Below are 15,484 nucleotides of genomic sequence, written 5' to 3' on the forward strand. Positions count from 1 at the left end.
TTCCTCACATCCATTCTAACAGGAGTAAGGTGGAATCTTAATGTGGTTTTGATTTGCGTTTCTTTTATGGCCAGGGATGCTGAGCATTTCTTCATGTGTTTTTAGCCATTTGAACTTCTTCCTTTGAAAATGCTCTGGTTCAGTTCATTTGCCCATTTCTTGATTGAGCCATTGATTTTCTTGGGAGTTTAGTTTTTTGAGCTCTCTGTGTATTCTGGTTATCAATCTCCTGTCCCTTTGTCAGATGTATAGCTGGCAAAGATTTTGTCCTATTCTGTGGATGGCCTCTTCAATTTAGAGACCATTTTCTTTTGTTGTGCAGAAGCTTTTTAAACAGGTCACGCTAAGGGGAAGTCACATTCAAGAGGGGAAGGGTAAAAGAAGTTAAGAAGGTGAATATGATTGATGTACTCACTATACAAGAATGAAAATACAATTTTTAAGTCAGCTGTGCTTGATAGGCAGCACCGTGAGAAAGGAACTAAGGTAGAAAGACGAAAAATAGAGCAGATGAAACAAATTGAGCTATAATACATATATACATGGAAGTACCAAAAGGAAACTCCCTGTGATGCTATCTTAAACAAGCAAAAATGTCATTTTTTTTCTTGTGTAAAAATCAGAACAGGAGGGTGGAACAGGTCCTGGCTGTGAGGGGTGGTAACAGTGGGAGGGGGGAAGTGGTAAAGGACAGTGAATATGGTACAAATACTGTGTACACATGTATGTAAATGAAAAAATTTTATCTGTTGAAACTATTCCAGGAATGGGGGAAGGGGAGCATGAAGGAGAATGGTAGAGGGGGTTAATTCAAGTTGATAAATTTGATATGTTGTGAGAACTTTTGTAAATGCTACAGTGTACACCCACCCAGCACAACAATTTTTTTTAAAGTTCTAATTAAAGTACATTGTATGCACGTGTGAAAATGTCATAATGAAACCCATCATTTTGTAGAATAAAAAAGTTCTAATGGAAAGAAAGAGTAGGTGAATTTTGTGGGTAGAAATTAATAATTAAACTTAAAATTGAAATACCATTTAAATATAAAATTTTATTAAAAGTAGGGATTTTCTGAAACAAAGAAATGACAATTGAAACACTGAAGATCTAACTCTTCATCAAAACCACAAAGAAAACTACAGGGCATAACTGCACTCAAGTCACTCATCAGTCTGTGTTCATTTAAGAAGTGTGGCTCCTGTGGTGTTCAGGAGAGAAGTGAACTAAGACATAGAGTGGAGAATACCATTTGTGAATGATAGAGTGAGGTCAGGCTGGGTTTAGTTTTAATAGTTGTTTCTTACGTGTTTCTAGCTGCCTTTCTATAATTTCTGTTGTTTTGGAGTTTGGGGCTGAGTATTCTGTTTGTGTTTTGACAGTATTGGGATTTTTAACTCAAGCACTTGTGCTTGATAGGCAGCACACTTGATCCATACTTCCAGCCCCCTTTTTGTAACACTTTTCTGAGAAAAAAGTCACTTTGAGATTCAGTTGTAATTCATTTTTTACTCCAGTGTTCCAGTCCCAAGACCTATTTGTGCTTTACTTTCCTTCCTTAGGTAATTGAAGTAGATGAATCCGATGAGGAAGAAGAAATTTTTCCTACCGCTTCAAGAACAGATCAAAGGTAGGCCAGGGACTTCTTGTAAAACAAAAGTCAAAAAAATTAAAAATGATCCACAATTCTATAGTGATACATTTTTTAATGCCATGCAAGTTAAGCAGAATTACTTTTAACTAGTAAAGTATGTAGACGAAAATGAAAAACAGACAGAAAGCTAGCATAGAGTAGATGGAGCATTATCAAAAATATTTTCACTGAAAACTTAAATATATGTCAGGCACTGTTCTAAGTGCTTAAGCATATTAACACATAAATCTTAGGGGAAAAAAAACTTGTTTCCCCTTTTTACAGATGAGGAAATTGAAGCACAGAGAGGGTCAGTACTAAAGCCACATAGCTAGTAAATGAAAAAATTGGATCCAAACTTTGTCTACAGAGCCTTTTTTCTTATTATTAAATTTTTACTGTTTCTAATGTAGATTGAAGGTAATTGTGTTTATTCAGTGGCTGGTTGACTGGTATGGGATTAAAAACTTAACTAAAAGTGCATTTTTGTGTGCTATTCTTTATTTAAAAAATATTAAATTGACAGAACCCAGACGATATAATTAAGGAAAAAATAATTGTACATGTTACTACTACTAAGAATTTTTCATTTGCATTCATAGACTAGTACCAGTTTTTCTATAGAATATGGACTAAGAAATAAATAAAAGATCAGCAATAAACACCTAAATTTTCTTTCTTTGGCAGATAGATAGGTATAAATTTATTCATTTCCATTTAAAACTTCCAAGATACAGTCATAAATATGGATAAAACATGTATTTCAAAGGAGGAAGGATAAAAGGACCTTTACTTTCTGTTGTTTTGGGAGAATTTTTTTTTTTTTTAAGAAAGTCTGACAGTTTTTATAATTTTTTTTACAGGTTTCCTTGTTTTGTTTTTCTATAAGTATGTGGACCATATTCATCCTCTCCATATTTACCCTCCCCCTTCCTACTAGTACCCAACTAAGAATAAGACCTTTTTTACATTCCTGTCTTTCATTTTTTAAGTGTATATTTCTTTTCAAAAGGGTGGTATTTCACACATGCATATCTTGTACTTTAATCAGATTAACCCTTTCTATTACTCTCTACTTCTATATCTCCACCATCCCCAATATTCAACAACATTCAGTGTGTTTTGCTAGCCCCTCTTCATACACGGATACATTGTACTTTGATATGATTCATTCTCCATCATTTTCTTTTCCTCTCCCAGCTCCCCCTAGTCCCCTAATAGTCCCACTATTACAAACGTATTTCCCCCCACACCATGTGTGTGTGGTGTATGTGTATATATGTATGTCTGTCTATCTGAACCTGGCTTACCTTACTTCATTTAACATGATGAGCTCCAGTTTCATCCATTTACCTGCGAAGGACATGATTTCATTCTTCTTTATGGCTAAACAATAAATATTCCATCATGTTTATATACCACGTTTTTTTAATCCATCAGTTGTTCATCTGGGCTGTTTCCATAGTTTGGCTATTGTGAATAGTGGTGCAATAAACATGGGAGTGCAGTGTCTCTGTTGTATCCAGTCTTACATTCTTTCATATGCCCAGGAGTGGTATCACTGGAGCAAGGACCCTCCATACTACTTTCCATAGTGATGAACTTCCCACCAACAGTGTATGAGAGCTCCTGTTTCCTTGAATCCTTGTCAACATTTGTTTATTGTTTGTGTTCTTTATGATAGTCATTCTGACTAAAGTGAGGTGAAATTTCAATGTCATTTTGATTTGCATTTCCTTTGTGGCTAGGAATGTTGAACATTTCTTCATGTATTTACTGGTCATTGGAGCTTCTTTTGAGAATTGTCTGTTGAGTTCATTTGCCCATTTCTTCATTGGGTTGTTGATTCTTTGGAGGATTCGTTTTTTGAACTCCTTATACATTTTTAATCCCTTGTTAAATTAATCCCTTGTCAGATATATGGCTGACAAAGATTTTCTTCTATTCTTTAGGCTGTCTCTTCAGTCTAGTGACTGTTTCCTTTGCCATACATATGAAGATTTTTATTTAGTTTGATGAAATTCCATTTGTTAATCCATCCTCTTAACTACTGAGCTATTGGAATTCTATTCAGCAAGTTACCAACTATGCTGAAATATTTCACTGTTTTCCCTATTCTTTCCTGTAAGTGTTTCACAATTCCAGGTCTTACATTAAGATCTTTGATTGAGTTTGAATTGATCCTAGGACAGGTTAAGAGACTGGGATCTAGTTTCCACTGAAACTAGGTGATAACCAGTTTCCCATTCATTGAAGAGACTGTCATTTCTCCAACATTTCCTTTGGACTCCTTTGTCAAAAAATCAAATACCTGTAACTACATAGATTTGTCTCTGGGTCTTGTATTCTTTTCCATTGGTGTTTGTATCTGGTTTTAGCCATTATTGTTGCTGTTTTTATGACTATGTTTCTATAGTATAGTTTGAAGTTAGGTGTTGTTATACCTCCAGGGTTCCTCTTTTTGCTCAGTATTGCCTTAGCTATTTCAGGTCTCTTATGATTCCATGTGAACTTTAGGATTAATTTTTCTATTTCTGAAGGTCATTGGAATTTTGATAGGGATTGCATTGAACATATAGATTGTTTTCAGTAGCATATCCATTTTCACAGTATTGATTCTGCTGATCCACGAATACAGGATGGCTTTACATCTTCTAATGTCTTCTTTGATTTCTTTCTTTAATGATTTATAGTTTTCTTCATAGAGGTCTTTCACTTCCTTCTTTAAATTTATTCCTAAGAATTTTTTGGGGGCTATTTTGAATTGGGACTGTTTCCCTGATTTCTTTGTCTGTTCATTGTGGGTATATACAAAAGCTACTGGTTTTTGTGTATTGATTTTGTATCCTGTTTATTTGTGGAATGTGTTCATAATATTTAGAAGTTTTTTTGGTGGAGTTTTTAGGATCTATGGGTATAATATCATACTATCTGCAAATAAGGATAATTTGACTTACTCCTTTCCCTATTTGAATCCCTTTGATTTCTTTCTCCTTTCTCATTGCTCTGGCTAGGAATTACAGTGCTATATTGAGTAACAGTAGAAACCATGTTTCATTCCTGACTTTAGAGGCAATGATTGCAGGTTTTCTCCGTTAAATATAATGTTACCCATAAGTTTGTCATGTAGAGCCTTTATAATGTTGAGGTATTCCTAGTTTCTTCAGAGCTTTTATTCTGAAAGGATAATGAATTTTGTCAGAGGTTTTTTAATTCATGTATTGAGATGATTATGTGATTTTTTTTTGTCCTTGGTTCTATTTGTGCGTTATGTTACATTTACTGATTTGTATATGTTAAACCATCCTTACATCTCTGGAATGAGACCTATTTAATCATGGTACATGATCTTTTTAATGTGCTGTTGAATTTGGTTTGTAAGTATTTTATTGAGGATTTTTGCATATATATATGTTCATCAGAGAAATTGGCCTTTGACTTTTTTTTTTTAATGTGTCTTTACCTGATTTTAGTATTAGGCTAATACTGGCTTCATTAAGAGTTTGGTAGTGTTCCTTACCTTTATATTTCATGGAAAAGTTAGAGGAGTATACGTGTTAGTTTTTCTTTAAGTGTCTGGTAGAATTAACTGCTTCAATCTCACTGCTTATTATACATCTATTTCGGTGGTTTAATATTCTCTTGGTTCAATTTTGGTAGGTCAGATGCATCTAGAAATTTATCCACTCCTTCTGAATTTTCCAATTTATTTGAATACAGGTTTTCAAAATATTCCTTCCTGAGATCAAGTGGATTTCATTTGTATTTGTTGTGGTACTCTCTTTTTCATGTCTAATTTCGTTAATTTGGGACTTTGTCCTCCTTTTAGTCAGGTTGGCTAGTGATTTATTAATCTTATTTATCTTTTCAAAGAACCAACTTTTGGTTTCATTCATCTTTGTATAGTTTTTTGGGTCTCTATTTCTTTAATTTCTTTAATTTCTGCCCTACTTTGTATTACTTCCTTCCATCTACTAGTTTGGGGTTTGGCTTGTTCTTGTTTTTCTAAGAGCTTAAGGTGTATCAATGGCTTATTTATTTGTGATCTCATATATATATAAATTAAATATTATTTATAATATTATAATTATATTTATAATTATTTATAATAAATATTATATTTATATAATATTAACTATATGTTGATATTATGTAAATATTATATATAAATATATTTATAAAATTTTTTTAATATATATATATTTTTATATAGGCACTTTTTAATGAAAGCTATAAACTTTCTCTCAGCACTGTATTTGCAGTATCCCAAATGCTCTGGTAGGTTATATTTTCATTAGCCTCTAGGAACTTTTTGATTTCCCTCCTTATTTCTTCAGTGATTCACTGGTCATTCAACAATGTTCAGTCTCCATGTGTTCAAATTTTTCTATAGTTTCTTTTGCTGTTGAGTCCTAGTTTTATTCCATTATGGTCTAGTAGAATACAGCTTTCTTACATTTGTTAAGACTTGCTTTGTATCCTAAAATATGATCTATTTTGAAGAAAGTTTTGTGGGCTGCTGAAAAGAATATGTATTGTGCAATAGCTGAGTGAAATGCTCTGTAGATGTCTGTTAAGTCCATTTGGACTATTCTGCCTATTAATTCTGAGGTTTCTTTGTTGTTTTTTATTTTTTTGGTCTGGATGACCTATCTATTAGTATGAGTAGAGTATTAAAGTCTCCCACTATTACTATTTTGGTACTTTTAAGCCCAATAATTTTTAATGTAGTTAGGTGCACCAACATTTGGCACTTATGTTAAGAATGTTATTTCCTCTTGGTGGATTGTTCCCTTTGATTAATATGATGTGACTTTTATTGTCTCTTTTGACTAAGTTTGGTCCGAAATCCACTTTATCAGATGTGAGTTTAGCTACTCTTGCCTACTTTGAGGTCTATTTGCTTGGAAGATCCTTTTCCACCCTTTCACTCTAGGCCAATGCTTTCATCAGTGAGGTATCTTTCTTGTAAGTAACAAAGGGTTGGATCTTGCTCAGAGAAGCATTCAGTGTTAATACTGAAAAAATATAGTATTTCCAGTCATTTTGTTGTCTTTCTTATATTTAGTATTTCCCTATTCCTTGTTTGCTAATCTACTTGGCTAGTGGGGTTTATTCTTTCTTACATTTCTTCACTTTCTCTATCTTCTTCTTCATCTATGTTTAAGATTCCTTTAAGTATTTTCTGCAGTGCTGGTTTGGTGGTCATAATTCCTTTAGTTTTTGATTATTACAGAAGGTTTGTATTTCTCCTTCAATTATGAAGGATAATTTTACTAGATAAACTACTCTGGGTTTATAGTTTTCTTTTGAAGCTTGAAATATATCATTCCATGCCCTCCTTGCATTTAGAGTTTGTTTTAAGAAATCTGCAATTATTCTAATGGGTTTGGCCTTTATATGTGACTTGTCATTTTCTTCTGCAGCTTTCAATATTCTTTTGTTGTTCTCCTTATAGTGTTTTAATTATAATATATCTGGGGTATTTCTTTTCCCTTTCTGACTGATTGGTGTTCTGAAAACTTTCTATACATAAATGTCCATTCCTTTCTGGAAATTAAGAAAATTTTCTGCTTCTGTGTTATTGAATGAACTATTTTTGCCTTTAGTTTGTATATCTTCTCTATCTTTTATTGCTTATGATTTGTATGTTTGGTTTTCTGATGGTGTCCCAGAGGTCTTCCATGTCCCATTCATGTTTTCTTAGTAATTTTTTATTATTTTTGACTGATCTAATTCCTCTACTTATCTTCCAACCCTGGTACTATATTTTCAACCTGCTTCACTATGTTAGCAAGACTTTCAATTGAGGTTTTTATTTGGAATATTAAGCTTTTCATTTCCAAGATTTCAATTTGATTTTTTAGGATTTCTATGTCTTTAATGAATTCCTCATTAATACCTACATTGTCTTCTTTATTTCATTCTGCTGTTTATTTGAATTCTCTTTTGGGTTCTGTTAGGGTTTTTTTGTATCTTCTTTGAATTTATTCAGTTGCTTGTGTATCCTCTTTAATTTCATTGATCAATTTTATCATCAATTTTTTTTTAATTCATTGTTTGAGATTTCCTCCTCAGTGTTATTTAAATCCTTTTTTGTGGAATTGTTGGCTTTTGGAGGAGACATACTGGCTTATTTTTCATGGAATTTTTTTTTATGCTGGGATTTTACCCATGTGGGTCCGAGTTTTTGTTTGGGGGTTTCAGTCCTCTATATCCTTTTAGTTAGGAATTTCTCATCGACTATTCAATGCTGTATAATGGCTGGGTTGTCTTTTGTTGTCTCTATAGACTTGGGGTGTGTTGGTCAGTAGTCAAAACATTTGACTTCAATGCTCAAGATGCTGGGTGCAGTTCCTTATTCCTCTCAAAAAGAGGAAGCTTAGCTACAAGAGCTGTCACGGATCAGAAATTATAATTTTGAGATTTCAGTAAACCCTAATGAAGTCCTATCATTGCTTCTGCCCCAGTATATTTAGAGCAGTATAGGAGCAAAGAAAAATCTTATAATCTAGGAAGGCAATCAGTTGTATGTTCCAGTGGAAGTCCTTTCCCTTGTTGGAAGCTGCTGAACCCTAGATCTGAGTCACAACCCAAAATGTTGCCCAGTGTATTTGGGTATTCCAGGTGTTTCTTGGTTCTTGGGTGTAGTGTCTAAGATAATGCTTGCCATCCCAGGTGCATCAGAAGAACCATACAGCAAAAAAACCACAAAAGTAGAAGTGCATTTTTGATAAATTGTGTCTGTTCTTGTTCACTGTCTTTGTTTTTCCTTTTTTTCTTTTTCTTTTTTTTTTTTTTTTTTTTTTTTTTTTGCCTCAGGTGGTCAAGCACATCATCCAGCAAACGCATGTCCCAAAGCCAAATACCTAAAGGTGTCGATTTTGAATCATGTGAGGTAATAAAGTAATATTGTTAAATTTTAACTGTTTATAAGGTGGTGAACACTAGATGCTAAAAGTTATTTTAAAAAGTTTCTCTGATAACCTTCCCTTGAACTATGTCAATAAGTAACATTTGTTGAGTGCCCATCAATGTATTTACCTCATATAAAAGGCCTACCAATGTTAAAATACCATGTCCACTCAGCTCTTATTTAATTTGCCCCATTAACAGATTGGAATAGGACTTTTAACCTCTGGCATTAATATTTGGAGAAATGATGGTGATGATAATGTAATTTAATGTTACTTTAATAGAATGCTTTTTAGGAATCCATTATGTGCTCCACATGTTTCTTAGATAAGATGACACATGGTAGTGATTTTCATGTCATGGAAGTATTGGGACATTGGAGTCCTGTTTGGCAGGATGTGTAAAAGAAACTCCAATTCAAGATGTTTGCCTGTAAAATCTCCTCTAACTTGAATAAAGAAGAATAGGAAGAAGTAAAATCGGGACTTTCCTCTTTCCTTTATTCATTTGTTACTTAAGTTGACTTTAATCAAAGCAACATGACTGAATGATACTGGCCTTTCCCTTTCCTCCACAGCTGCCAGTGCAATGACCTCTGCAAGTTAGGCCTGTTACACCTCTGCTTTATTTAGTTTTTACTCAAAATATTTTAGTTGTAGTAAAAACACATAACATAAAACCATCTTAAACATTTTAAGTATATAGTACACTAGTATTAAATGTATTCACATCATTGTAAAACATCTTTAGAACTTTTTGATCTTGCAAAACTGAAACTATATCCCTTAAACAAGTCTCATTTCTCCTCCTATGAATTTGTCTACTCTAGATACCTGAAATAAGGGGAATCTTACAATAGTTTTCTATTTGTGAGTCACTAATTCTACTTAGCAAAATGTCTACAAGGTTATGTTATAGTATGTGACTGATCTCTTTCGTTTTGAACCTCTGCTATTGTTGTCATGTTTTCTGTATCTCACCTGGGGTTTTACAACAGCTGGACAGGAGTTGCTACAACTCACAATGCAAATAAAAATGACAGCAAGAGCTCTGTCTACCTATTGAACGTTAACATGCTGCTATCAGAAGGAAAGCAGGCAAAGCATCTAGATATGTATGTGGTTACATGTTAAAGTTAAAAGTGGGTATGTCAATTCTCTGTTAGTCTTCATTTGGATTTATCTTTAACAAGTTCTGCCTTTGATTAGAAGCAAAAACTTACAATCAGTAACTGAAAATGCATTTGTCTTTCCCAAGATAGCCATTTCTCACTGGAGATGGTTAACTTAGCTAGCGTTTGAATTTTTTAATTCCTCCAATAAAGTTAAACATGAAATAACTACTTCTTTCATTAATGTCTTAATAGAAACATAAATCAGGAATTTACAAATCTTCTGAATATTTAGCTGTTAGATATAATTGGTTTTATATTATTCACCAAATTACACAATCTGAGCTTATATGCGGTTGTTAGTTGTTCTCATCCTTCTTACCATACGTACAACCAACAGGCCATCAACTTGGGGACTTTTGATATATCCCTTCTACTTCTTTATCCAAAAGGCTCAAATATTGCTTTGCTAACTTGTATCTTGCATCAGTCTGAGAATAACATCTACGTCAAGCATTAATTGACTAATAGAAAATAAGAATTATAGCTGCTTCTGAGTTAGAGCTTCCCCATGTGGCTTCATTAATTTTTGGCTGAATTTCTAGAAGAGCAGACACTGGTAATAAAATATAAATGAAAAAAACTGTTCACAAACCAAATAGAAATGATTTGAGGAGCAGTTTTCTTCCTGACTTAACCAAACCTCATTTGCCTTTATTAATGTTAATAACTGAGGGAAATGAATGTGATATATATTATATATGATATTACATGTTATTTAAACACATGTATATGAGGGGTAGGTGTGTGTATGTATGCAATGAGATTTTTTTTTTTTCTTGGTGGTACTGGGGATTGAACTCAAGTGTTAGAAAGACGCTGTACTACTTGAGCTCTGTCCCTAGCCCTTTTTACTTTAGTTATTTTTCAAATAGGGTCTCATGTTTATCCCTGGGCTGGCCTGGACTGTGATCTTCCTACCTATTTACATTTCCCATGTAGCTGGGATGACAGGCGTATTCTACCACACCCAGCTTTCATTGGTTGAGATGGGATCTTCTTAACTGTTTGCCTGGGCTAGCCTCAAGCCTCAATCCTCCTGATCTCTACTTCCCAAGTAGCTAGGATTACAGGTGTGAGCCACAAGCATAGCAGAATATTTTATTTTTGATGTTTACTAAGAATTTAATTGGAAGCCAGGCAAGATGATATACACCCATAATCCTAGCACTGAAGAGGGAGGATTATGTGTTTGAGTCCTGCCTAGGGCATGCAGTGAGTTTGGGCTAGCCTGGGCTACATACCTTTCTCAAAAAAATAAACTGAACTTAATTGGATTTTATATTTCTCACATTTGTAAAGGAAGTAGGAAAATGCAGTTTACTCCACAGAATCTCACTGATACTATTTGCCACAAGAATTTTTGTCCCGGACTGCAGGTGTGGCTCAAGTGATAGAGCACCTGCTTTATAAGCATAAAGCCCTGAGTTCAAACCCCAGTCCCACCAAAAAAAGAGTCTGTCTTGTCTCATTGAATGAAGCATGGAACATCTCTGACATTAACACTTATATGTCATTTCAGGATGATGATGATGATGATCCTTTTATGGCCATTGGCTCTTTAAGAAGAAATAGAAGATAACATATTTAATCAAACCTAGAAATTTTCAAGATGCAGGAAAAAATTCAAAAACTTGCAAGCTGAGTTTACAGTTGAAGGTGTTTTAGGTATTGCTGTTAACTAAGGGATTTGAACAGAAAAATCTAATGTATAGTAGTTTATATTTTTAAGTATTATTTCCTGAACATGACTGTATTACTTATTTCCTAGCTTAATGCTATAAGAATAGCATTGGTTCTCCTTATTATTAATCTGGTTGTTACCATTAGCTTGGGATGCTCTATAAAATTTAGAATCTTTGGTTTGTGATATTAGTGTGTAACCTGCTAAATATGAGCTTTGCATAAATACTGTTCTCAAATGACAATTAAAATAAATATAACGTTACACATTTCTGCTTCCTGATCAGAAACTGTCAGTATCTAAATTTACATTTAACCAAAGTTGAAGGGAAAAGCATACACATTTTAATCTCTTCACAATTTTAATAATTTCCTAGAGACTCTGGATTTCCTGTAAGTATAACATTCTGTATGAAACTGCCTAGGCTCACTGTTACTAAGTATGTGTATGTTTTCCAATCTTTTTTATGGCATCAGCCCCTAAGATTTGAATGATTAAGTGTAAGATTTTTGTTTAAGGGGGGGGCAGTCTGTTAAAATTTCTCCGTTTTCGATTCCAGTTGTAGCAAAGACTCAAAAGATTCTGATCCCATTGACTTATAGTAATTTTCCCTCTTTCTCTTTCTCTCTCTCTCTCTCTCTCTCTCTCTCTCTCTCTCCCTCCCTCCCTCTCTCTCATCCACTTCTGAGAACAAAAAGATTAAGAAATATTTGTATCTTAAAAATACTGAAAACTTTCTTAGGGTGCTAAGTTGAACCTGTGGTTATAATAGATGAAACCATTATGTAGCTTATGTAGAATATCAATGCCAAGCTTTATCACCAATAATATTTTATCTTAGCTTTGGTTCCTATAAGACATTTCTGAATGGACAACTCCAGAAATCTTAGTACAGCAGCTTATGTTAAATTTATATTTTCTTACTTGTTTTAAGAAGGAAATTAAAATTTTATCTCTTCAGATTTAAGTTAAATAATCACGTTCTCCTCTTTAATACTCTATATAGAGAGCTCTCTGAGAGTATTCCTTCTTTTAATTTCATAAGGCAACTCTATTTTATTCTTTTAGCCTGACCCGCCTTCACAGACAGAAACAAACACTTAGCTGAACACTATTCTTGACTATTAAAATAATCATATCTGAATTGGTCAAGTTTTAAGAGACAGAGTATTTGCATAGTGGCTGCCCTCTATATTATAGCATACCGTAAATCACATGTAATCCCAGCACTTGGGAGACTGAGGCAGGAGGATGGTGAGTTCAAGGCCATCCTGGGCTATACAGTAATACCTTATCTCAAAAAAAAATTAAATAAACAGCTTGAGTCAAAAATTATAATATAACTTTCTAATGAATTTCTTTAAAAAATATTCTTTGCACTTAACTTGAAGATAGGATTATTTTACCAAGTACAGTTAACAGCTGAAGGCATTATCCTGTGACATACTCTCAGGCAGATTTGCCACATTTTTATTGCAACCTTTATTTAAATCCAAAATATTCCTAGTATTTGAGTGGAGCTAAGTAGGGATAGGCATTGCTCCCCCTGCACGTGACACGTGGCTGCAACTGAGCTACCATCAGTGGCTTGTCTCGTGCCAGTTAATGAGGACATTGTCACTAAAATCTCCTGACAGACTACTTGGGAAAAGGAGTGAGGCTTTTTCCCTTTTAAAAAAGTTGCTCCAGGGTGAGAAAGGAGCTACTTAACATGATACAGTTATCTGCTAAGGGAAGTGATTAAATGGTAGAACAGAAGATGGAAATCTCCCCAAGTAGTTCCAGTAATTTTGTGAATAGTTACTGTGCATCATTCCTTGGGGTATGGTAAAGAAAACCCTCTTGATTAAATGTCGCATAGTTAAATGTGCCACATGCCCTTGATGTTCTATAGTAAGGTTGCAAAATCTGTTGCTAGTCTTTTGTTTTTGTTTTTGCTTTTTGATGACAGTTTTCAGATCTGTTTGTGTAGGTGTGCAGAATCCTTCCAGGTGATTCCAGAGTACCTGCAATTGCTTTTGGAGGCTGTGAGAGAACAGCAGTGAAAACACCTAAGGAAACATTTATAGGGAACCCTTCCATACTTATACTTACCAGAGAAAACTCCATTTGTACTGTCTTGTTTCCTAACATAAAAGTATGGCAAGGTTAAGAATGCATTTTACTTCTAGGCAATTTTGGGAAATAGAACTGGCTAGAAAATAGAAACACCTAGGCAGGTGACCTTTAATTTAGATACATGTAAAACATTTTTTTCATAAACTTTAAAAATTTTAATTAAAATAAATATAGAACAGTCATGCAGTTTAACAAATTATTATATTAAAGTGAACACTCACGGAATAGCTATACAGGTCACTAAAAAGATTTACCACAAGTGCCATCCATGTTCTCTCTGGGAAAGCAATCCTGACTTCTGTAATTCAGAGTTCTTTCTTTTGCCACAAGGTGGTGTTGCCACCATTAGATGCAGTGTAGATATTTAAATTGTAAATCTCAAATTAAGGAGTTGTTAGAGTTTTGCAATAAATTTAGAGCCTATCAAGTAGTACTAGACCTATGCAACAATATAATAATTAGCCTACTAATCTTATATATAAATCACTTTATATATAAGATTCAGCCTGTTACTATAGAAATTGCCAATTTGATAAATCTTGCATAAGAGTCAGCCTGTTGCTATAGAAATTGCCAATTTGATAAATTTTGTATATAAAGGTTCAAGAAGAATGAAAGTGTTTTGTTTTTATAAAGAGAAAAATCCTTCATTAAAAAACTTGAGTTAAAAAGTAATCCAGTGTAAAATTTTTCTTTGGAAATGTATACTATTTAAAAGCAACTTTCTCCCAAAGTGATCTGAATCCTTTTTTTTCTATCTGTCAGACATTTAATTCATAGTCCTTTGTGGCTTTTTAAAGCTAACTTCCATTAAGATCATAAAAGTTTTACATAATAAAGTCTTGGGTTTTTTTCAGCCCATACTCTCGAGTGAAGTATCCATATTTTAACATTTGCTTATCTTACTTCTTTTTAATGAGTTTTTATCTTTATTAGTTAGATCTGAAAATACTCAAACTTTAGTTTGGTCTCTATGAAGCCAGTTCACATAGCTTGCTATTGCCATGCACACTTGTGTATCCTTGTGACAGATCATTAATTCCAATTTTAGCACTTTTTAAACTGTAAAACCAATGCATACTTACTCTTCAAAATTCCTACATATATCAAAATTTGTATGTTTCCCTGTACTGTCTCCAGGTACAACCTGTCAGCAATTAGATAAGTGTTTCTCCAACTACTTTTGCCAAAACTTGTTGTATTAGAACCCCAGATTGTATAGCTAGATATTTTAGTTCTTGTATTAAGGTAGGTGCTCAACTTGGTACTTATATTGGCATGTTAATTTTCCATATCTGCTTTGTTGCCCTCTTACTTAAACCATCATTGCATATTTTAAATGATAGCTGCACTGCTTCTGCTTCCCAATGTATGATGTAAATGTTGTTGTTCAGTTTGGGTCAAATAAAATAAGGTTTGATGTGGGGCATCTTGACATCAGAAGTGGTAAAGTGATTTTTTAAGAGTTCTTACTAGTGATTACACATTAAAAGTTGACCAGCTGAAAGAGGTACACTGGGTCTTGGGCTGGTTGGCCTACTTAATACTTCTTTCTGTCTTTAACCACTTTGTATGCCTAATGGTCACAATGCCTGTTTAATTTCAAGGTTTTTTTACATTTTATGTAAAAGTCAGTATATGCATCATAGTATTATAAATAGAACTCCATTTTACCCATTAGTGCATTTGAATTGATGGTAGAATATACCTGACCTTTATGCAAAAAAAAAAAAAATCACCATTGGATTTCTTTTGGTTCTTTGATAGTCTGGAACTGTGATGTATGAAATAGAGGTAACTATTTTACATTCATTAAAATATATACCATAAAGTAAACAGTGAAATTCATCAATCCAGCCATCATAAGCCCCCAGTAGTTTATCATCACAGTATTCATATCTGAGATTTTTAGTAGTGCTTTAAGTTCACATTGTGTTTTTAAAAACTTTTTTTTTTATGCTGG

The 15,484-nt window shown here is 33.6% G+C and overlaps 1 protein-coding gene across 6 annotated transcripts in view; it reads left to right on the plus strand.

The window, feature by feature from the left end:
- Mre11 (MRE11 homolog, double strand break repair nuclease) overlaps positions 1–14,956 on the plus strand; it is a 68,458-nt gene extending 53,502 nt beyond the window's left edge. For all 6 annotated transcript variants that reach the window (XM_020183392.2, XM_020183393.2, XM_020183396.2 and 3 more), the window contains 3 exons: positions 1,563–1,630; positions 8,456–8,531; positions 11,242–14,956. In XM_020183392.2, coding sequence (XP_020038981.1) covers positions 1,563–1,630; positions 8,456–8,531; positions 11,242–11,301 — 204 coding nt within the window. In that variant the 3' untranslated portion in view covers positions 11,302–14,956. The remainder of the gene's footprint in view (positions 1–1,562; positions 1,631–8,455; positions 8,532–11,241) is intronic.
- The last annotated feature ends 528 nt before the right edge of the window (positions 14,957–15,484 follow it).

The sequence above is a fragment of the Castor canadensis genome, chromosome 1, assembly GCF_047511655.1.
Source record: "Castor canadensis chromosome 1, mCasCan1.hap1v2, whole genome shotgun sequence".
NCBI lineage: Eukaryota > Metazoa > Chordata > Mammalia > Rodentia > Castoridae > Castor > Castor canadensis.